Below are 23,234 nucleotides of genomic sequence, written 5' to 3'. Positions count from 1 at the left end.
TAATTCGGGTAAATAACGTTTTAAAAAGTATTTTATTTCTTTCACATGTTTTCTTTCTTTTCTCTTAAGCAATAAAATAGGCTACCAAAACAATTTCAAATGAAAGGGAACAACAATAGCCTAGATAAGTTGTCAAATGTCAGAATGTTTCATGGAGAAAAAAAATGAGCCAGGAATAAAATAAGCATATTAATTTTGCTAAATTAACCTATGAATAAGCTAATACTGTAATAACAATAATCAAAAACAAATGTCATAATCATGAAATAATACATTAAATGGTTGTTTTATTCATAATAATATATAGGATAATAATATAACAATCAAACATGGCAAATGTAAATCATGTGTTATACGCTGAGTTGTATAGCCCCCATACTGTTTCCTCAACACACTGTTCTCCTGAGGAACACAACAACCATCTCCATGAGCATGACGCATGAATCACGGGGTTGAGGATGGCTCATATAAAGACAACGGACATCAGCCTTTGCAGAGACAAGCTTGAACAAGCCTATGCAACGTCAGCTCTCACAATCTGTCCACATTGTTGAGCCACGGGCTGGACATAGGCTATATTAAAATGATGGAAAGAGGCAGCATCTCCACCGTGTCACAGACCACCTCTCTGCCTGTGGCGCACCAGCTCAGCTGCTCCATAGATGCTCCCCAGTTTCATGGTAATATGGACGAGAAGGGCACCGGCACCTCCAAAGTCTTTCTGGCTTACAAAAACGCTTCACAGCACCTGAGTTCATCGGGAATCAAAGCAGGTTTGGGGATACTTAAAGTGGCCACGTCTCAGTGGAAACAGGAGAAGAAGACGCGTTCAGGGCCACCTGTTAGGCAACTGTCCACCGCCAACAGCAGCCACCCCTGCAAGAGATCCCCCCTGGATCAGTTGGCAGCTCTGGTTCTGCACGGTAAAAGCCGGCAGCGCAAGATTGGCCAAGAGCAAGTACCGACCAAGCCTCAGAACTGTAAGCGCATCGTGGTTCTTGGTGCGCCAAGGGTCGGCAAGACGTCCATCGTTAGAAGATACCTTCGAGAAGGATTCATGGAGGAGTATAATCCCACCTCCGAGGATTTCCTCAGGAAAATGTTTCGCATTCGTGGAGAGAGCTATCAAATTGACGTTCTGGACGCGTCCAGGGAAAGGGATTTCCCAGCCAAGCGGCGGCTATCTATCCTCACTGGTGCGTGTTATAGTCTCTGTCCTGACAAAAGTTTAGATTTGTTTTCAGTTTATATATTTTCCAAAACCATAACAGGCGAATCGTTGCAGTTTTTTTGTGCATGCGTAATTCAGCCACATCATAGACCCATATGCATTACATTAATGCACACAGTGTACAATCTTGCTTTTTATTGCTGCAAATATTTGTATTCAATTATATTTCGAGGATTACAACCATATTCAATACTGCTATTTGTTTTACTATATATTTTTAAATATTTGTTAATGTTATTATAGTTTTCTTCAAATAGTTTTCTATCTGTGTTTTATCTTATGTGTGCACCACAACAAAATTCATCATAAGTGTTACCCTACCTGGTAATAAACCTGTTTCTGATTCTGATTCTATCTCTCACATCCATATTATCCAACTAATTTCTTGTCTTTAATGCAGGGGACATTTTTCTCCTGGTATTCAGTCTCGATGACCGGAGCTCTTTCGAAGAGGTGTGTGCCCTACGAAAGGAGATTCTGGCCGCTAAATTAAAGCTCACCAAATCCTCTATGCCAGAGCAGATTCCTCTGGTGGTCTGCGCCAACAAAGTGGATCTCCTGGAATCAGAGAGAGAAATATCTAGGGAAGAAGTGCTCAAATCTCTCGGCGATGAATGTGCATATTTTGAAACGTCTGCAAAAGAAAGCACGAATCTGGAGAAAGTGTTTGAGACTTTGGCAAAGCGAGGCGGGCTTCCTACTGAAACTGGGCCATCTCAGCACCGCAAACTGTCCATGCGTTCGTACCAGGCCATTCGGACAGGCCGTGTGCCCGGGAAGGTCAGCAAGACTCCGGGGCGAGATGATGCCTTCGGGGCCCTGCATCCTCTGGTCCGTCGGCCCAGTTTTACCACGGACCTCAGACAAGTCATTGGGCCACTTACTGCAACCAAGCCGGGGAAAGCTCTGGAGAAATGTCCGATTCAGTGAGAGACAAGAATTGTAACAGAGCGGATAAAACAACGAATTAAACACTGATATTATTTAAATATAAGCCATTATTCCTATCTATAATCACATTAAGATGATGTTTTCAAAAATAAAATGTGTTTTAATAGCACAATGGCTGGCCTATTAATACAAGAAGCATACATATACAATGACTATCTATTAATCTGTCGTGTGTGTGTGTGTGTGTGTGTGTGTGTGTGTGTGTGTGTGTGTGTGTGTGTGTGTGTGTGTGTGTGTGTGTGTGTGTGAGTGTGTGAGTGTGTGAGTGTGTGAGTGTGTGAGTGTGTGAGTGTGTGAGTGTGTGAGTGTGTGAGTGTGTGAGTGTGTGAGTGAGTGAGTGAGTCACGATTGCCAGAAGTTCTCCTCTGGATTCCCACACATCCTGAAAATAGGATTTCCACTGCTCTCAAGTCATACAGGGATTTAGTCTTTTATCAGGATCCCCATGCAGCTCATCAGCTTATTTTCCTCGGGTCCACATAAAACATGACAACACAAAACGACCGAATGACATTACAATGATGAAAGTTTTCCAGCAAACAGAACATTTTATGTTTATGTTCATGAATAGAAATAAAAGTTTAAAAATTCATTTTCTTGTAATGAATGTCGTTTGGCTTAGTGTTTATTAAAAGGGCACCTAACACAGTTTTCTGGTGTCAACTTGTTTCTGCTGTGTGTGAAGCATTTAGTGAAAGTTGTATATATGCATTTCCATTGCCACTGCTTTACAGACCTTATCCCAACCTACGTTTGAAAAGAGTTACACAGTTTGTTAACACAACATGGCCCCAGACCCCTAAAAACAGTGATAAAAGGGTTAACACTCAAAAAAACTTGATAGTAGTTTCTTCATTCACATAGCTCTAGCTGGGTGCCATTATAAAGCAATGTGATGTGAACATGTGAGTCATTATGACTGAAAGCAGCAGAACAACGCTCGCGCCATGAGGCAGAGGCTTAGAGAGATGTAGGGATGATGACAAATGAAACCAACTCTTTAGAGTAAATAGAACCGTTTGCAGAAAAGTATTAGACTCTCCAGTAAAGGGATGTTTAGTGCATTAATGAAATGTTTGAATATGCCATTTAAGGGACGATAGGGAAGATTTGTACTTCACATCTGCTGAAGCAACACAGTCTCACTTACTGTGTTGGTTGAAGTGCTCACTTATCATCGGCTTCAATACAAGTACTTCAAACATTAATTTGTGTGCTTTATCATCCTTTCTTAAAACTCACCAGATAGATGCATTTTTTAAAAGTGACAACAACTTTTATGGAATAAATATGTTCAAATAAATTGTTTAATTTAAAGAGGTGTGGTTAAGCTAAATTGCTGCTTGATTATAACTATAGGTTGCTGCTGTCGCGTGAGAAAATTCACATTGCAGGTAAGAGGATGCCATTATCACCACACACACACATACATGATACACACGGGTCTACACTGTGCCCAGAGAAGATAACAGCTTTGCCTCTGAAACGTGATTCTGTTTTTCTACTACCTTTGCTGGAAAATGTGTTGTTCTGTTAAGGCCGCTCACAATTGAAAGCACCCTGTTCTACAAACAAAATGTGTTGCTTTGGATTTTGTAGATGCCATCTACGTTGGTCAGTGAGTAGAGTTTTGATCAATAGGAAGATCAACAGCTCTGTATTCTGCTTTTGTAAATGTAAAATAACCTACATGTTTGTCTAATCTTCTCTTTCACTGATATTTTATTTGTGTTGTGACATTGGACTGGGTTGTTAAGTGATGTTAAAGTAGCCCACTGAGACACATTGGACTATATAATAGACCTGAATTGTGCAGCTGCTTTAAGATTTCATGTCAGATAAAGCTAATGATTCAGAACAGCCACTGGCTTTCATCACATCTTGTTGGACTTACAGGAGGGAATATGAGTTTGTTTACACCCATGGTTTGAAGAGTTCTGTCCATCAACAGTACAATCAGTGGCTTGTTCGCAGCAGCTGGGGCAAAATCATGCCAAGTAGAAAAGACTGAAGGAGGCAGGCGGCTTGTCACGCAGTTAGATGACAGAGAAATGGAACACAAATGCACAAGCAAGCACCTGCCACCCGTTCTGGCTTTTCTTGTTTGGCCTGATCAGTGGATTGAGGCTATGGTTTGCCAATTAAACTACATGTCATGAACATACTTGCCAACCCTCCCGATTTTCGCGGGAGACTCCCGATTTCATTGCCCTCTCCCGGGGTCATATTTCTCCCGCATTTCTCCCGATTTCTGACTAAATCAGATTTACTCAGGACTGTTTCCACTCGGACTTTAATACAGCTACACCATTGTTTGGTTTCCGTGGTAGCACGTCTCTTTAGTAGCGCGCGGAACTGAAAGTCTGAGAGGGTGAGCTGATAGTCACAGAAAACAGAACAAGAATCGACAACTATACCCTCTGCTCACTCCTTTCCTGAAAAATACAGGTCCAGCCCACACATATGCTACAGGCTGCAAGACAGTGCACTTCTTACAACTACAATAAGCATGTGTAGATGTTAATCTAATACAGCTCCGGCGATCCACTAACCCCCCCCCCCCCCAAGGTCTCACGGTTGGCAAGTCTGGTCATGAAGCACAAACGAAACTTAAAATTGCACAGCATTAGTGTCATAAGACTGTTGAGTGTGTTTGTCATTCTTAGGCTATAAAAGGATCTCTCCACCTGCAAACATACCAGACAGCTGAGAAACACTTGTGCAGGTAGCCTACGTTAAATAATAATTGTAAGTGTAAGGGCTTTATCTTCATTGTTTGATCATATAACTATATACCGTATGCACCGTTTATATTTTCTTTTCTTTTTATTGTTAGATAATCGACGGAGGTCATTGTTACAGAGATGTTGGGAGGAAAAGCTTTAATCTCAGGCTGCACCCTGCTTGCGCTGGTTACTTTATGTGGTCAAACTGCTCACTGCAAAACCGAAGGTAGGTGATCTTAAAGGAAACAATGCCATATGTACTGTAGGTTTACAACATTTGGAGCTGTACAACTGATAACATACTGTATAGTGAAGGTTGTCAGACACAACAACGTGGCAGCATCCGGGTTTAAGAAAATGCAGTCAATGCTTAAGCTTGTATTCTTTCTTATTTCCAACAGGGGGCAATGACACTATGCAAAAAAAGTCAGACTCTATAGAGAAAGTCGAGAAAATGACTCCAATTCTCAATTTACTACCTAAATAAACCTTTTCCTGACTGTTATGGTCTCTATCACTAGTTTCAGTTCATTTTCAATACAGCATGACGTTCATTTAGTAAATGATGGGTCCTTTTGGAATAAAATAGACAAAGCAAGGTATGCTTCAGGGAGTGGCTACCTTGTGACTCACATTAATACCAGAGTGTTTACCTGATTGAGTGCTTTCAGTGTTTTCATCATACATATTTAAGCAGGCAAATTGTTTAGTTGGACTGTCTGGTGGCACTTCTGGTTTACAAATAGTAATAGCCAAATGCCAAATTAGAAGATTCCACATTTTATTCCACAAACCAATACATTACTACGTCCCCTCACAGTCGATTAGCCTTTGCTTTCAAGCTAAAAATGCCTCAGCTACTTTGAATTACTGTTTTTCAGGTTCAACTCTACTGAAAGACCTGAGAATTGTTCTTGTTGGAAAAACTGGATCTGGAAAAAGTGCTTCTGGAAACACCATCCTGGGAAATCCAAATGCCTTTAAAAAGGATATATCTCCTGAGTCTGTTACTAACAGCTGTCACAAAGAAGAGTCTAATGATGGTGAGAGGAAAGTCGTTGTGATCGACAGTCCCGGACTTTTTGATACTAACAAAACACAAGAAGTTGTGAAAGGAAAAATTGAGGAGTGTATTACGCAGTCAGTTCCTGGACCCCATGCTTTTCTGTTAGTGATCAGTCTGAAAGCTAGATTCACTGATGAGGAGAAGGCCACTGTGAAGTGGATCCAGGATAATTTTGGTTCGGATTCTTCCATGTATACCATCATTCTGTTCACACACGCTGACTTTCTAGAGGATAAATCAGTGTACCAATATGTCTCGGAGAGCTTACATCTAAAAAGACTGATAGACCAGTGTGGAGGAAGGTATCATTCACTCATGAATAACAAGGAAGGAAACAGAATCCAGGTTGAAAGTCTTCTAGAGAAGATAGACAAAATGGTGGAGTTTAATGGAGGAAAACACTACACCAACGAGATGTACCAGCAAGCCCAGGAGAAACTTTATGAGGAGGAAAGGAAAAGAGAGGAAGAGAAGAGGGCATGGTGTAATAAGCTCACTATTTTTTCCGCGATATCTATCGCAGCAGGAGCTTTCTTACCTGCAGGACTTCTCCAGTTTGGGGCTCGTGCATTAGGTGTAGTTGGGTCACTTGCAGCCTATAATTGCACGTTTACGTAGCTCTGTGGAGCCTGTAATAAATACAAATATGGAAAAAGCTATGGATAATGAACGATCCTCAACTCAAAATGATGTTACCTTAATTTTTAACTGAAAATTCAGTCTGCATGCTTGTGTATCAGTGGGAATTAGAAATATGCTGTTATCAGTTTTGCAAAATGGGGTTTTGACTATGTTAGACGAACCATTGACATGCAACAACATTTATTTTAAGCAATGACTTTGGACCAAGCCAGATACACACATAGTTCTCAAATTAATTATTCAGAAACAACAGTTTAAACAAAAAGCATCTACCGGGAATGATCTGGCACAGAGGCTCTAGGAAGTTACTGTTTCCAGCTAATGTCAACCTCAATAGGCTTTAAGTCGAATTCGGCTATCAACATGGCTTTTCTTGTACACTAAATGTATACTGTTTACTAAACATTTATAGTTTACATTTATTTTTAAGAACAATGATTGATTTTGAATTTCTGCAAAACTGTCAATGGCAAAATGACCCCAAAAAGCCCTGGTTTGTCTTTACATATCGTACATATACAAACACACACACACACACACGCACACACACACGCTCTAAGCTAAGCTAAGCTTGAAACACGTACAGTAATTGCTCTTACTAAGCTTTAAACAAAATCTTAATTTGAAATGCATGCTTCATACTGTATGTGATTGTGTTGGAATAAATCGTTCTTCAATAAAGTCTGAAAGATGCTTACTACTTCCCCGGAAGACTCATTAAACCAAATAACAAACTATAATAATAATACTTATGTATTTTAGACATATGTATGATAGTTGATTGAAGTTTTTAAAGGCTATCATATGCTTCTGAGCTTGTACATATATATTTAAGACATTTCGGTTTTGATGTGGGGAATTAACAATGGAAGAATGTGATTGTCTGGTGTTCTCTGTTCTTCACTTTTAAACATCCAAATCTCATTATATGGTAGGTTGCATGCGTTTATTAGTAAATACTTAGCCTTAAATGTTATTCTCTTTTTGTGGTAAAAGCTTCCAAAACCACCAACTGTAATGTAACTAAGTACATTTACTCAAGTAGTGGGATACTTGTACATTAAATGTGCATTTCTGTTTACTTACCCTACTAAATCTCAGAGGGGAATATCATGCTGCACTACATGTATCTGCCAAAACATTGCACAATATAAAGTAGCTCTTTTTTAATAGCTTTAAAAACATTTAAATGCTCTTGATATGTTTTCAATATTGATAAAAACATAATATAACATTTTATAAAAATAGAATACCACGAAAGCTGCTTTGCTGCATAATTAAGATCCTCCTTAAATACATTTCGCCAATTATAATACTGCACTTTTACTTAAATATCATTTTTAAACCAGTACTTTACCTGTAATGGTGTATTTTTAGGCTATGGTATTTGTACTTCAGGAAAGGATCTGAGTACCCGTACACAAACTGCTCAGTGTATTCACAGAGCTGTGGACAGCCTCTTTGGGGATGCACTTTTCAGATGTAAACTGAAGACAATAGAAGGAAATAGGAAGCCCCCTTTGTAAAGGCCAGGCTTCCAGAAGTTTCCCAGAAAATCAAAATCAATGTCTGAAGTCAAACCACGGAGCTTGTCTAAGTTTACAACTCAGGCCTGGAACAACACATTTGGCCACCTGGGAACTGGAAAAAGTGATATTGAAGTAATGGCTGAAGGTAAGACAACCTTTCTGACTTACTTAAATAAACAACCGTGATCTTTTATCCCTGTGAGATGTAAAACTTACTGTGACACTGTGGCTCTGGAAAGAGAAAATCGTAAAAACCTGGACCTTGATAATGATGTCAGTGACTAATAGTGGAATTTGTTTTTGTCTCAATGGAATAATTTCCATTACAGCAATACCACTGCGAGAAAAGAATCAGAAAACTCTTCCTCGGGCTGATGGGTGTGGTCTGAACAGCTTTGACGGTATGCTCATTCATTGTCTCATGAAATCTCTAACTATATGTCTATACCACCTTCTAACAAGAAACACTTTATACTGGCTTAACCTGATTGTTTTGTTTGTTTTGACCAAATCATTTCTAAGGATAGAGGGTGTCGTTTTTCTCATACTGATATTCTGAACAATCTGTGCTGTTGTATTTGCTGTAAAGTGTCTCTACTGTAGGCTAATTTTATTATATGTACAGCACTTTGGCTCGACCAATAATCGTTTATAAATGTGCTATATAAGTAAAATTTGATTTGATTTGATTTATTTTAGGATTTCCAGGTTGTGAAAAATCCCTTTGTCTGGTGTTTATTCTTCTCTGGTATTACAGGGTCTACCTTTGGCTGCTTGATTTTGATGGCTTAACAGGAAAAAGCATGATTCTTTATTGTCTCTCGCACATCTATAACTGCAGACTAATTTCTTTAAAGTCACTTATTAACTTTTTGAAGTTGTTAAACGAGAGGTGTTATCAATGTTACTAAGCTATAAAGGGTTAGGCCACTACAATAAAAGATACAATGTTGTACATTGTACGAATTATGTATGAGCTTTTTCGTGTTCAGTGCTTGAATGCTTCCTGATGGATTAAAGCTGCACCAAGTTACTATAGGTCTACATTTAGTGTTTTGCAACAAAAAGGTAGTCCCATTTGGCCAATAGACTTGTTATTTGGATGACATCATTAATGTGATTCATGCTTTAAAAAATCTGAATAGAATGAGTAACAATCAACGTCCCTTTTCTGTCTGAGGTGTCATGTAAACGTGTTTGCAGTCGTCTCTTTAGCAATGATTTTAGTGCCCCAGGAGATTCATTTAAGCCGCAGTATCACAGTTGGCCACATATGGAAAAGTGGGGTTAAAAAATCTTGTTAACATTGTGTCCAGTTTAGCGCTTTTTATTCTCTAGCTTCTCATTTATTTCATAGTTTTTAACAGAAGTAAGTACTTCTGTGGATTGGAAATAATGTTTTGGCCCAATCATAGCACTTCAGCTTTATCACATGGTTTTACACCACGTTTGCTGGCCCATATGCTTGAGTTCTTTGTGAATTGATGCCACCAAATATCAATTAGGTAGAGGTTATGCGCGGCCTCACGGTTGTCCACAATACTAAAAAATCTACTTTGTGGTCCATAGGGGTCAAGTCTGTACTATATGGAGGGGGATACACATCATTCAAAGAGGTCTTTCACAACCATTGCAACCCAAATTGTGCTTAATAACCAACACACTCATGCTGATTAATGGAAAACACATTAACTAAACATTAGCAATTGGCTAAACATAAATTCTGCTGTTCCAGCTGGGGACATTTCTGGAGGGTTGCGGATTGTCCTGGTGGGCAAGACTGGATCTGGCAAGAGTGCGACAGGAAACACCATCCTTGGGAGAGCTGCCTTCAAAGAAGACCCGAGCCCTGTATCTGTGACCAAACACTGCGAGACACAGAGCGGGGAGGTGGACGGGACTGTGGTCCAGGTGATTGACACTCCAGGTCTGTTTGATACAGGCATCACAGAGGAAGAATTGAAAACCAGAATAGAGGAATGCGTCACAATGTCCGTGCCCGGCCCTCACGCCTTCCTACTCGTGATCAGGCTCGGAGTAAGATTCACCGAGGAGGAAAGAAACGCTGTGAAGTGGATCCAGGACAACTTTGGGGATGATGCCTCCATGTACACTATCATGATGTTTACATGCAAAGATCAGGCCAAAGCTGACAATGCTCTGAAGGAGTGCAAGGAGCTGCGGAGACTCTCTATTACGTTTGGACGCCGGTACCATGCCTTTAACAACAAAGACCCGCAGGACCAAGTACAGGTCAAAGATTTGATTACCATGGTCAAGCAAATGATCCAGGAAAATGGGGGGAAACACTACACCAATGAGCTGTATGAGAAAGCCCAGAGGAAGCTGAGGGAGGAGGAGGAGCGGAAGATACAAGAGGAGGAAGAGAAGAAGGAGGAGGAGAGGAAAATATGGGATGCAGAGAGGGAGGAGAAAGAGAAACAGAGAGAAAAGGAGAAGAAGGTTAAAAGGAAGAATATACGCGTGGCCTCGGCTGCTGCTGTTGTGCTGGTGTTAGCGGGGGCTATCATAGCAGTGGGGGCCGACACCACGGTGGCTTTGGCTCTAGGCGCTCCTGTGCTCCTGCTGGGAGTGTTATGTGGTTTAGCTGCTTTTTGTGTCTGGAAGGGCATAAGATGCAAAGCGAAAGCAAATGTTCCGGTATAGGCAGAGGTTAGTGACTAAGACAAGGTGACATACAGTAGAAGTATACTGCACTCATGATTGTTTTAATTAATCTGTGAATGGTGTTTTCGTATTATCCTGCATTCTTCTTCTAGGATTATTAAGTTTGGACACAACATTGCTATAACTGAAGTATGTGAATTAAATGCTGGCAGTAAACAAACGGTATGACATGCAATACGTGTTTTCTTCTTTTTGTTTTCTTTCCTCTCATTTATCGTTTGGAGCTTAGATATGAGACCCATGCCCCGAGTTATACTTGAACAACTAAGTTTGAATGTGTTGACATGTTCTCTATAGATCTCATAACGTTTGTAAGTACATTGGGCATGATTTCATAACTTATGGGATAATAAAATGTTTATGGATGTGCCGTTTCCATTGTTTTATTATTAGTAACATTATGAGCTCACTTCCCTAAAGGAAATGAGAGACAATGGTCAACGTCCGCTGACCGATCACATTTCACTGAGGAAGCATTCTTAACAGAGCCACCTCTGACAATAACATACCAACAACATGATGAATTTAGACTGTTTAACCCCAAGTCTGCAATCAAATTATGGTGTTGTGTCATTTCAAAAGTATGAGGAACATAAAATAAGTACAGTGTATCTTTATATAGATATGTTTTACAGGTTCTGACAAGTTAGATCTTTTTTTGTATTTCTTTAAAGGAATTGTTTTTAGGGTAATCATTTCCATCCACTGTAAACTATTTGAACTTATGACATGCTCTTGATATCTAAGACAAATATATTTCCTCTGTGTTTCCTTCCTATTCCTTTGGCCAATTCAAAGAGAGGATTTGGCCATGTTTTTGAAAGACTCAAAATCAGAGAGTGTACTGAGGTTACATTGTATACAATTCTGTACTACTCATTTCATCCATTATATCATTACCAAAACACACACAAAAAAAATTGTGGGACCCTTTTTTTCATTTGTGATGGCACCATTTTTGACCAATACAGCATCATCATCAAATAAAAAATGTTCAAGACAGAAAACACCAAAGCCAATGAAAAATCAATGAAAATAATGCACACAAACTAACATTTCAAAATAGACATAAGAAAGAGTGACATTATTTTTCTTTAAGTCATGTTTATTGATATGAATGTTTTACATCTGTCAGCTTTACATTTGATCATGTGAAAAAAAAGATGGAGCTGTTGAATTAATAAATGATAATACATGATGTTATTTATAGGTTTGACACCTATAATACACAATGAATGCCTTACTGCCTAAAGTGGTTACTGATGCTTACATTACATATATGTTTTTAGTTTTTCACAACAATGACCTTACAAGTTAACAACCGTTGTTTTAGGTTTCATCCACCACCCAATGGCTTTAGAAATCCCTGCAGCTGCTGCTAAAGGAACACCAGCTACAGGGGAATTAACAGCAGTGGTGAATACTGCTGCCAAAATCATGTTATTACTCAAATTGTCCATAGTAACTGCCCACTTGCTCCACCATTCCTTTGAATTCTTCTTTCTCTGGGTCTCTTCGTACATGCTCCACGTATAATGCTGGTAACAATTCAACTGCACCATCTTGTCTATCTTTTCAAACAGATCAGCCACCTGAGTGTGGTTTTCCATGCATGTATTTTCAAACACAATGTACCCAGCTGTATAGATACTGAGGCACTCTTTGAGCTCAGGGTGTTGGTATAAATGAGTCTCAATGGACTTCTCCTTGAGCTCATCCCCCCTGGTGAAAAGCACCAGTGTGTGTTTGGAGGCTTCCTCACCAAAGTTGTCTTTGACCCACTTGATGGCAGACTTCTCCTCTTCTGTGAACCGTACATCCAGTCTGATCACCAGCAGGAACACATGTGGTCCGGGGTCAGTCAGTGTGAGACTTCGCTCTATTTCAATGTTCAACAGTTTTTCATTCATTGATGTGTCCAAGATACCAGGAGTGTCGACCACAGTCACGGTTCTTTTATCAAAGTAGCCAGACTCTTTGTTAGAGGTGTCTGTCACAGAGGATGGAGAAGCCTCTGAGGTGAAAACACTTTGTCCCAGGATGGTGTTCCCTGATGCACTCTTTCCTGATCCAGTCTTCCCCAGCAGGACGATCCTCAGGTCGCAGTCTGTGGAACAAATCAAAGAGAGGCAGTTGCTTTGAATCTTGAGTTTTAAGTTAGTTAAAATAAGGAGTACTAAGCCTGCATATATGCCTAAACACAAGTAAAGACACTTACCTTCACTTGAGCTTAAACCCATCTTGTTGTAGAGGTTGAAAAACCACACAGAACCGAGTTCTATCCCCTAAATCTGCCAGTGTTGTCCAGCCTTTATTTCCAGATCACACTCTGCATTGCTGTGTGTTAGTTATTTCCCCTCCCTTCCCTCCCTCAGTGGTTTCCAGTGAAATGAAACTCTCTGTCTTCTCCACCACGTGGTTTCCCTGGAAAGTGAAACTTTCAGAAATCTGTTTGGGATTAAAACATTGTTGAAATAGTTTAGACATTTTAAATGCTAAAGCTTGTAACATCCTAATCTCAGTTTTGCCTCCACCTCTTAAGGAGACGTGTCATTATTACGATCAGATTCAAGATTTTGGTGAATAGTGTGCCCTTCATTGGAAACAGTGTAGCAACTTTTTTGGTAACAACTTCCCGGTTTATAATCAACACAATAAGTGGTTAAATGTTAACCATGGAACTACTTTCTACTTTCTACTATGAAAGATTTGAGATTGACTTTTGTGGATTACAATGACAGAATGAGCAGTAGAGAATGGTTCACAGAAAGTAGCTTTTCTGATGTGGTGCCTGTATTAAAGTATTACCAGTCGTCCCCTTTGAGATTTTTTTTTAACAAGGCTGCGGTTCTGTTCACGTTAAGCTGCACCGCTTTGTTAAATATCTTTACAAAACAAATATTGAATGTAGGTTTGGTTACATTGATCAACTTTGATAAAACCATTAGCAATCATAAAAGCATTTTGGCAGCTGTTGAATTGTGCTAGCACAGTAACAGGAGTTTCAAACAACCTTGTGACCTTTCATGTAAAACAAACCAGGTAGATCCTAATATAACTTGTAATTGTGTAGGAGTTTTATCTTAATATCACGTGGACCTTTAACTTGAGACTGATGGGTGATAAATGTGGTGTTATGTACACTGAAGTTCATGTTTTTCAGTTAGCATGGTCCCATAAGAGATTTGTGTTTTTTTTACACAAGATCCACAGTGGGTCTTTATCTTATGCAATCAACCAGACTTGGTTTATGAAAAACAAACATCAGTGTGGAGCCCTGGATGATGTGGTGAGATTTCTTGCACAACAGGGAATAATTTCTAATAACGTTTTTTTTAATACATCAAACAACAGTTTCAAAAGTTAAAACCACATTGTTTTATTTCATTATGACTAGTAAAACATACACAAGGAAGAATAGTGTTTTCAATACAAAATCATTTTCAGGATAAGAGTGTACAGAATCAATATAAGATTGGCTATTCAGAGTTTATATATCGTGCAATGCAGGTTGTGTTTGATATTTATGAATGTACATTAAGCAATGACATTTTTCCTACATGTATTCAAAAAAGGCAATCAATGGAATTACTTCACAAGTTTGCTTAAAGTTACTACGAGAAACTTTCCTTTTGTGTTGCTCTGACTGCAGGTTCTGGTTCTGGTACCTGTATGATATCCCCTGCCTCAGCCAAAATCAGACATGTATGCACCAATGACAAGTATTCAGAATAACCTCATAAAAAAACCCAATCTTGACTTGGATTGATGGTCTTGTTTACTACAGTATGTATATAGTCATACAGATGCATCATCTATTACACAAAGACAGGTTACAAGTTCCTCTCTGTAACTTTAAAGGATCATGGCTTGACTACCCACCACCCAAGGCCTTTTAAAATCCCTCCCCATAGAAGTGGTGTTACGGCCTTAGCTGCTGCTGCTGGTGCCGCAGCAGCAGCAGCACCAACAGCAGCAGCACCAGCAGCACCAGCAGCAGCTGTGATTGTTGCTGCAGTTAACAAATGAGTACCGTACTTCAAATTGTTTGCCCACTTGCTCCGCCATTCCCTTGAATTCTTCTTTCTCTGGGCCTCTTCGTACATGCTCCAGGTATAAGGGTTGTAACCATTCAACTGCACCATCTTGTCTATCTTTTCAAACATATCAGCCACCTGAGTGCGATTATCTCTGCATGTGTTTTCAAACACAATGTACCCAGCCGTAAAACAACTGATACACTCCTTTAGTTCAGGTCCCTCGAATAAAAAAGTCTCAATGGTCTTCTCCTTGAGCTCATCCCCCCTGGTGAAAAGCACCAGTGTGTGTTTGGAGGCTTCCTCACCAAAGTTGTCTTTGACCCACTTGATGGCAGACTTCTCCTCTTCTGTGAACCGTACATCCAGTCTGATCACCAGCAGGAACACATGTGGTCCGGGGTCAGTCAGTGTGAGACTTCGCTCTATTTCAATGTTCAACAGTTTTTCATTCATTGATGTGTCCAAGATACCAGGAGTGTCGACCACAGTCACGGTTCTTTTATCAAAGTAGCCAGACTCTTTGTTAGAGGTGTCTGTCACAGAGGATGGAGAAGCCTCTGAGGTGAAAACACTTTGTCCCAGGATGGTGTTCCCTGATGCACTCTTTCCTGATCCAGTCTTCCCCAGCAGGACGATCCTCAGGTCGCAGTCTGTGGAACAAATCAAAGAGAGGCAGTTGCTTTGAATCTTGAGTTTTAAGTTAGTTAAAATAAGGAGTACTAAAGCCTGCATATATGCCTAAACACAAGTAAAGACACTTACCTTCACTTGAGCTTAAACCCATCTTGTTGTAGAGGTTGAAAAACCACACAGAACCGAGTTCTATCCCCTAAATCTGCCAGTGTTGTCCAGCCTTTATTTCCAGATCACACTCTGCATTGCTGTGTGTTAGTTATTTTCCCTCCCTTCCCTCCCTCAGTGGTTTCCAGTGAAATGAAACTCTCTGTCTTCTCCACCACGTGGTTTCCCTGGAAAGTGAAACTTTCAGAAATCTGTTTGGGATTAAAACATTGTTGAAATAGTTTAGACATTTTAAATGCTAAAGCTTGTAACATCCTAATCTCAGTTTTGCCTCCACCTCTTAAGGAGACGTGTCATTATTACGATCAGATTCAAGATTTTGGTGAATAGTGTGCCCTTCATTGGAAACAGTGTAGCAACTTTTTTTGGTAACAACTTCCCGGTTTATAATCAACACAATAAGTGGTTAAATGTTAACCATGGAACTACTTTCTACTTTCTACTATGAAAGATTTGAGATTGACTTTTGTGGATTACAATGACAGAATGAGCAGTAGAGAATGGTTCACAGAAAGTAGCTTTTCTGATGTGGTGCCTGTATTAAAGTATTACCAGTCGTCCCCTTTGAGATTTTTTTTTAACAAGGCTGCGGTTCTGTTCACGTTAAGCTGCACCGCTTTGTTAAATATCTTTACAAAACAAATATTGAATGTAGGTTTGGTTACATTGATCAACTTTGATAAAACCATTAGCAATCATAAAAGCATTTTGGCAGCTGTTGAATTGTGCTAGCACAGTAACAGGAGTTTCAAACAACCTTGTGACCTTTCATGTAAAACAAACCAGGTAGATCCTAATATAACTTGTAATTGTGTAGGAGTTTTATCTTAATATCACGTGGACCTTTAACTTGAGACTGATGGGTGATAAATGTGGTGTTATGTACACTGAAGTTCATGTTTTTCAGTTAGCATGGTCCCATAAGAGATTTGTGTTTTTTTTACACAAGATCCACAGTGGGTCTTTATCTTATGCAATCAACCAGACTTGGTTTATGAAAAACAAACATCAGTGTGGAGCCCTGGATGATGTGGTGAGATTTCTTGCACAACAGGGAATAATTTCTAATAACGTTTTTTTTAATACATCAAACAACAGTTTCAAAAGTTAAAACCACATTGTTTTATTTCATTATGACTAGTAAAACATACACAAGGAAGAATAGTGTTTTCAATACAAAATCATTTTCAGGATAAGAGTGTACAGAATCAATATAAGATTGGCTATTCAGAGTTTATATATCGTGCAATGCAGGTTGTGTTTGATATTTATGAATGTACATTAAGCAATGACATTTTTCCTACATGTATTCAAAAAAGGCAATCAATGGAATGACTTCACAAGTTTGCTTAAAGTTACTACGAGAAACTTTCCTTTTGTGTTGCTCTGACTGCAGGTTCTGGTTCTGGTACCTGTATGATATCCCCTGCCTCAGCCAAAATCAGACATGTATGCACCAATGACAAGTATTCAGAATAACCTCATAAAAAAAACCAATCTTGACTTGGATTGATGGTCTTGTTTACTACAGTATGTATATAGTCATACAGATGCATCATCTATTACACAAAGACAGGTTACAAGTTCCTCTCTGTAACTTTAAAGGATCATGGCTTGACTACCCACCACCCAAGGCCTTTTAAAATCCCTCCCCATAGAAGTGGTGTTACGGCCTTAGCTGCTGCTGCTGGTGCTGCCGCAGCAGCACCAGCACCAACAGCAGCAGCACCAGCAGCACCAGCAGCAGCTGTGATTGTTGCTGCAGTTAACAAATGAGTACCGTACTTCAAATTGTTTGCCCACTTGCTCCGCCATTCCCTTGAATTCTTCTTTCTCTGGGCCTCTTCGTACATGCTCCAGGTATAAGGGTTGTAACCATTCAACTGCACCATCTTGTCTATCTTTTCAAACATATCAGCCACCTGAGTGCGATTATCTCTGCATGTGTTTTCAAACACAATGTACCCAGCCGTAAAACAACTGATACACTCCTTTAGTTCAGGTCCCTCGAATAAAAAAGTCTCAATGGTCTTCTCCTTGATGTCATCCCCCCTGGTGAAAAGCACCAGTGTGTGTTTGGAGGCTTCCTCACCAAAGTTGTCTTTGACCCACTTGATGGCAGACTTCTCCTCTTCTGTGAACCGTACATCCAGTCTGATCACCAGCAGGAACACATGTGGTCCGGGGTCAGTCAGTGTGAGACTTCGCTCTATTTCAATGTTCAACAGTTTTTCATTCATTGATGTGTCCAAGATACCAGGGGTGTCGACCACAGTCACAGTTCTTTTATCAAAGTAGCCAGACTTCTTTTTACATGTCTTGGTCACAGAGGATGGAGAAGCCTCTGAGTTGAAAACACTGTGTCCCAGGATGGTGTTGCCTGATGCACTCTTTCCTGATCCAGTCTTCCCCAGCAGGACGATCCTCAGGTCGCAGTCTGTGGAACAAATCAAAGAGAGGCAGTTGCTTCGAATTCTTTGGAGTAAGTAGTACAAAAAGTGTTGTTGTGTGCTGTGCTGAAGCGCGTTGATCTTTGCACATATACTGCTGTATATACTGTATATACGCCTCGGTGTATTTATTTTTATTTATGCATTTTACATCTATATCTTTACTTGTATTGTGCATTTATTTTGTACAGACTGCTTATAGATGTGTATATAACTGACTGTTTGTACTCTGGTTAGACCCTCTTAATTTTGTTACACTCTGCTTGCATTATGTAATGACAATAAAGTATCTAATCTAATCTAAAAGCCTGCATATACGCTTAAACACAAGTAAAGACACTAACCTTCTCTTGAGCTCGAACCCATCTTGCTGTTGAGAAAAACACAAATTAAAACTGACTTATTGCACAAAATCTGTCTTTGCTTTTCTCAACCGTTTCTTCCACATCACAGTGTGCCTGTACTTATTTGTGCTGTGTTACTCCACCCTCCCCCTCTTTTTGACTCAATGGTTTCCCTGGAAAGTGAAACTTAAACTGTCCGAAGGCTGGAGACTTCATGCAAAAGGACCAATCCCCTTTTGGCATGCATTCTTAAAGGAGTCATGTTTTTGTCCCTCCATGTTTCACACTGAAATATTGTTTAAATTAGACAAAGATGTGCAATTACAATATAATCAGACCAGTGTTCAATCTTTTGTGGCGACTAGGGCGGTCGGGGACCAAACATGCTATTCAACAAGTTTGCATTGCAGCTATCAAAGACAAATACAATTTGACCCAGACATTGCTGCCAGCTTGATGTACAGTCAGGAATTCTATTTCTCAGCTAATCAACAAAACCTCTTCCGGCAATAGGCAAAATGCAAATAATAGGCACTCTGGACCCAAGTGCCTGGAAAGGCGGGATGTTAAGGCTGGAGTTGGAATCGTTGTAGTCTCTCTAATGCCACCTAGTGTCTCTAAAGAGCAACTCTCCATTTACCCACCTGCATGATATCAACAACTAAAGTGCTAGCTAATAAAGATATTAGAGTAGATTTTCTTCACTCGTTTTGTACAATTGGTTTGTTCAATGTTCCACTTGTCGGGTCTCCAATCTCCTCCTCGGCTCCATTCATCGCCTCAATATGGCCTCCGACTCCAAGATATGACAACATGGTAGCAATCAACAATGTCTGAAACAAAGTGTCCTTGTGCTGTATTATTCTGCATAACTAGCTGTGTGTGTGTGTGTGTGTGTGTGTGTGTGTGTGTGTGTGTGTGTGTGTTTAGTATGCAGTATTACACACTGCTGCCCTCCCACACCCCTGTGTATGAAATCCAGAGAGACAAGCTGGCCAGTCATAACAGAAGAAAGACACCAACTACTCACATCACATGACTATACAACCCAGAAACGACGAAGAACCATCAACCTGCTCTCTTTGGACATCTGATTGTGAGATTATTGATTCAAAGGTAAGATTTTTAAAGTTGTATTTAGTTGTAACTGGGAAAATTAGAAGAACAGGTCCAGATGGAAAACGTTCAATGTTTTTATTCTTAATTACTGTACTGTTACATTACGTAATTATATGTTGTACAAATGTTACAAAACAAAAATGCCATGCCATTAGTTCAGATCTGTAATGACTTGAAGGAATGCTTCAACGCAAAAATAATAACTTATGTATCAATTACTTATCTTTTTTAGCTTGAATTTCTGATGTACGTAGAACAGTAAATTATTCAGAAATGATTGAGGAATTGAAGCCAATGGGTGCCACAAAATGTGACCAAAACATTTGTTGACAAACTCTCTCCAGTCATATGCTTTCTACTTTAAAATGTCACTATACACTTAATTTAAAACGCTCCTACTCCCTGTGGAGACATGAGTAATGTTTTCTTTACAATTTCCAGGTTGGATATACAATTATATACAAATGATCCTGTTTGGGGGGTGGAGTATTCATCTAATGTGTTCATTTAAAATGTGCTTCCATGAATTTAATGTAATGAAAACTGTCATCTAACAACAGGTGGTGAACAAGAAACTGAAGAGAAGAAGGGGCTCTCACAGTCACTGGACATTTTACTGAATGAATAAACTCTGTGAAGGCTTGACTTTCATCTACTGAGTGCTCAGCAGCATCGTAGTGATTGGACTGAGATTATTCTAAGGAACATTTCTCTTACATTGAGAGCACATTCAAGTGTCTTTCAGCAGCCATGGCTTCAACAGGTCTTCAGCTGCTGGGCTTGGTGTTGGCGGTGCTGGGTTGGGTTTGCGGGGCGTTGGTGTGCGCGGCTCCTCTGTGGCGTGTTTCCGCCTTCGTGGGGGGAGAGCTGGTGATTGCCCAGGTGGTGTGGGAGGGACTGTGGATGAACTGCCTGTCTCAGACCACAGGCCAGATTCAGTGCAAGACCTATGACTCCACCCTGGCCCTTCCTGTGACTGCCCAAGCCGCCCGGGGCCTCACTGTTCTCTCCCTGCTCCTCTGCCTCCTGGCCCTCATGCTCGGGGTGGCGGGGGCCAAGTGCACTCACTGCATGGGTGATGGTAACCAGGCCTCCAAGGTTCGGGTGGGCAGGATAGCAGGGGTGCTCTTCCTGGTGGCTGGCTTGGCGTTCATGATACCCATCTGTTGGACCGCCCATGCAACTATCCGGGACTTCTATGATCCCAATATCGCAGCGCCTTATAAGAGAGAGCTGGGCCCAGCGCTGTACCTGGGCTGGGGGGCCAGCCTGCTGCTCATGGTGGGGGGCTTTCTGTTGCATTTGGGGTCCTCTCAGCAAAGCAGAGGAAGACTGCCTACTTTTGCTGGAGTGCTGAAAGACAACCCAGGTACAGGTGCAGCCGGAGAGGGGAAGCCACAGGAGAAATCTTTTGTATGAGATGATTTTATTGGACAAGAGAGATACAAACAAACACAGAGGTCGCAACCTTGTCACACAAGCTTCAGAAAATCACAAGGTCACCATCTATTGGAGGGTATTCAGCATATAGCCTTTTATATCTTATAAAGCGGTTAAAGGATTGCATTTTATTTTGAATTTCATTAGTCATTGGTAAATGATAGTTTGACATGTATTCATTCATTTACATGATATGAAACAAAGAGTTTGTAGTAGAATTTACATTATTTAACAGCTTTCTCTCAGAGTAGGAGTTGACATGCATTGTGGGAGTATTTAAATGTTTTGAGCCTTACTAATGTGTGTGACTCACATTTCTTAAATTCCACTCTGCCTCTGCCTATGTGTGTGTGTGTGTGTGTTGTGTATGTGTGGGTGGTCTGTGTACAGAAGACCAGTGTACAGTATATCTGTGTATGCTGGTGTGTTTACTGAAAACATGTGAGGGGAATTATTGTTTATTTTCTTATTATGAATGTTTCTGAGCATTTGGCATTTCTGAGCAAATGTATTTTTTATTTAAATGTATTTTATTGTTTTATTTGATATTAATTTTAACTGGGTTTTGTATATGTATTTCTACAGTACTTTCTTATTGATATCAGGTCCAACACAGCAATTTTCCCATATACGTTTTAAAGCTTTTTTTTAAAACTGACAATTCTAAATAATTATCAAAGTGTTAATATTATACAGCAGTAGTAGTTTTGTTCCTTTAGTTTACTGGAAAATGCATTGCTTATCTAATGTTTTAATTTCTGACTTGATGTAGTTTACTAAAATTACCATTATAGCCAATGCCATGTCTTACATATATTTCAGAGATGTAGCAATTCTTATAATGTTTACAGCTTCTCCCACTGTACAGTTGTCATAATAATTATTCAGTACATGTACATAAGTGGGAAATTGCATTTTCCAGCCTTATTCTTTGTATTGACGGTGGTTTGTATAATTTATAACTACGGAATAGTTGGCCATGGGGAAAAATGCATTAAGATGCAAAATAGGATCCCAATTTTCCTTTAATGAAATTATATTTGTGCAAATTGTCACTCTGCCTAACGTGATCAGATTATACAAAATAAAAAAGCAGCACATGAGTAATTTATATTTACTATAAATATCTACTGGGCCAATCCGGATTTATGGTGGTCCTACTTTGGCCCACGGTCGCCCACTTTGTGCAGCCTGGTCAAAAACAACGAATGAGCATGCAGGTCCATTTTGGGTCGAGGCTTTTGGAAATAAGCAATGTCTACATTCTCACTCCAATCCGACATGTATTCAAATGGCAAACCATTATGATTATACCCAAATAAGAGCCCAAATCATTATTTTACCTTCATGTGTTGTAACAGCAGATATAGTACAGTAGGGGGCAGTAAACACACAGTAACTGAACTGCACTCTTGCATGAACAGCCATTAACAAGACAATGTAAACACTACATCCTAATAAGTATACAATATAAAGCAAGTTGGAGAGACCAATATGGATGCTAGTTTACAGCTTTTATCAACCTGTCTGTAATATTTGATATACAATTAATAGTATGCCAGTTTGTCTTTCTGCTAAAATATGTTGCTGTGATTATTAAAATGTTTGATTTTCGATGATTGTCAAATAATGTCATGTCTTTTTTTCCCACTTTGGACATGGCTCAGTTGGTCCCTGAGTGGACTCATATTAGGCAATTCAAATGTAACATGTTGCACCAGTATGGGTTGTATTGCTTTATAGTTGCTTTTGGTTGAGAAGCTGCAATTGATTTGTGGGAGAACTGTATTGGACACATTATAACAGAAACTTAAACAGCATGGTGCCAACAGTCGTCCAAAAAAAGGAACAGAAATTCAACAGTGACTTTCTGTAGTTTATGTGCTGACTTGCTAACTCTTGATAACACAGGACAGCGGATTTGTTTTAGGCGATAGGGAAAAATAACTGCATGCAAAGCCTTTCTTCTGTCTGGAGTGTGCTAAAAGTTCCTCTTTCTTAAAAAAATATAAAAACAAGTCTGTAATCTTTCTTAAAATTGTATTATCAGGTGGATATTCTTCTACCCTTTACTCAAACGAGACAAGACATTTATTACTGCATTTTGCCATTCAATAACATTGATTGTACATATGTTTTCATAGAATATTTTATTATGTATTTTAATATAATATATATATATAATATATAATACTTTAATTTTATAA

General features: G+C 39.6%; 7 protein-coding genes across 8 annotated transcripts; 4 read left to right on the top strand and 3 right to left on the bottom strand.

The window, feature by feature from the left end:
* The first annotated feature begins 391 nt into the window (after positions 1-391).
* Positions 392-2,833, top strand: si:dkey-27j5.5 (GTP-binding protein Rhes). Its single transcript, XM_034239274.1, has 2 exons — positions 392-1,196; positions 1,632-2,833. Exons 1-2 carry the CDS (start codon positions 584-586, stop codon positions 2,159-2,161), a joined length of 1,143 nt encoding a protein of 380 aa, XP_034095165.1. The 5' UTR covers positions 392-583; the 3' UTR covers positions 2,162-2,833.
* A 1,960-nt stretch (positions 2,834-4,793) lies between these two features.
* LOC117561646 (GTPase IMAP family member 9-like) lies at positions 4,794-7,316 on the top strand. Of its 2 annotated transcripts, none has more exons than XM_034239180.1 (3): positions 4,794-4,930; positions 5,019-5,134; positions 5,790-7,316. In XM_034239180.1, the coding sequence occupies exons 2-3, from the start codon at positions 5,047-5,049 to the stop codon at positions 6,590-6,592; spliced, it is 891 nt and encodes a 296-aa protein (XP_034095071.1). In that variant the 5' UTR covers positions 4,794-4,930; positions 5,019-5,046; the 3' UTR covers positions 6,593-7,316. The 2 variants fall into 2 exon arrangements, with proteins under 2 accessions (XP_034095071.1, XP_034095072.1); XM_034239181.1 differs by having other exon boundaries at positions 4,813-4,907.
* An 807-nt stretch (positions 7,317-8,123) lies between these two features.
* Positions 8,124-11,200, top strand: LOC117561645 (GTPase IMAP family member 4-like). Its single transcript, XM_034239179.1, has 3 exons — positions 8,124-8,290; positions 8,475-8,546; positions 9,881-11,200. The coding sequence occupies exons 1-3, from the start codon at positions 8,182-8,184 to the stop codon at positions 10,810-10,812; spliced, it is 1,113 nt and encodes a 370-aa protein (XP_034095070.1). The 5' UTR covers positions 8,124-8,181; the 3' UTR covers positions 10,813-11,200.
* Positions 11,201-11,920: 720 nt separating this feature from the next.
* LOC117561647 (GTPase IMAP family member 7-like) lies at positions 11,921-13,181 on the bottom strand. Its single transcript, XM_034239182.1, has 2 exons — positions 13,052-13,181; positions 11,921-12,940 (listed from the first exon to the last, which is right to left on the bottom strand). The coding sequence occupies exons 1-2, from the start codon at positions 13,071-13,073 to the stop codon at positions 12,141-12,143; spliced, it is 822 nt and encodes a 273-aa protein (XP_034095073.1). The 5' UTR covers positions 13,074-13,181; the 3' UTR covers positions 11,921-12,140.
* Positions 13,182-14,804: 1,623 nt separating this feature from the next.
* Positions 14,805-15,765, bottom strand: LOC117561650 (GTPase IMAP family member 7-like). Its single transcript, XM_034239186.1, is given in 3 exon segments — positions 14,805-15,181; positions 15,183-15,523; positions 15,636-15,765. Coding segments are annotated over 3 exon segments (465 nt in total). The 5' UTR covers positions 15,658-15,765; the 3' UTR covers positions 14,805-15,079.
* A 1,627-nt stretch (positions 15,766-17,392) lies between these two features.
* Positions 17,393-20,458, bottom strand: LOC117561649 (GTPase IMAP family member 4-like). Its single transcript, XM_034239184.1, is given in 4 exon segments — positions 17,393-17,769; positions 17,771-18,111; positions 18,469-18,494; positions 20,305-20,458. Coding segments are annotated over 4 exon segments (504 nt in total). The 5' UTR covers positions 20,340-20,458; the 3' UTR covers positions 17,393-17,667.
* LOC117561648 (claudin-9-like) lies at positions 19,429-22,552 on the top strand. Its single transcript, XM_034239183.1, has 2 exons — positions 19,429-19,584; positions 20,148-22,552. The coding sequence occupies exon 2, from the start codon at positions 20,338-20,340 to the stop codon at positions 21,004-21,006; it is 669 nt and encodes a 222-aa protein (XP_034095074.1). The 5' UTR covers positions 19,429-19,584; positions 20,148-20,337; the 3' UTR covers positions 21,007-22,552.
* The last annotated feature ends 682 nt before the right edge of the window (positions 22,553-23,234 follow it).

The sequence above is a fragment of the Gymnodraco acuticeps genome, unplaced genomic scaffold (genome assembly GCF_902827175.1).
Source record: "Gymnodraco acuticeps unplaced genomic scaffold, fGymAcu1.1, whole genome shotgun sequence".
In the NCBI taxonomy this organism is placed as follows: Eukaryota; Metazoa; Chordata; class Actinopteri; order Perciformes; family Bathydraconidae; genus Gymnodraco; species Gymnodraco acuticeps.
Note: the sequence above shows the minus strand (reverse complement) of the source record. Positions and strands in the feature narration are given on the sequence as shown.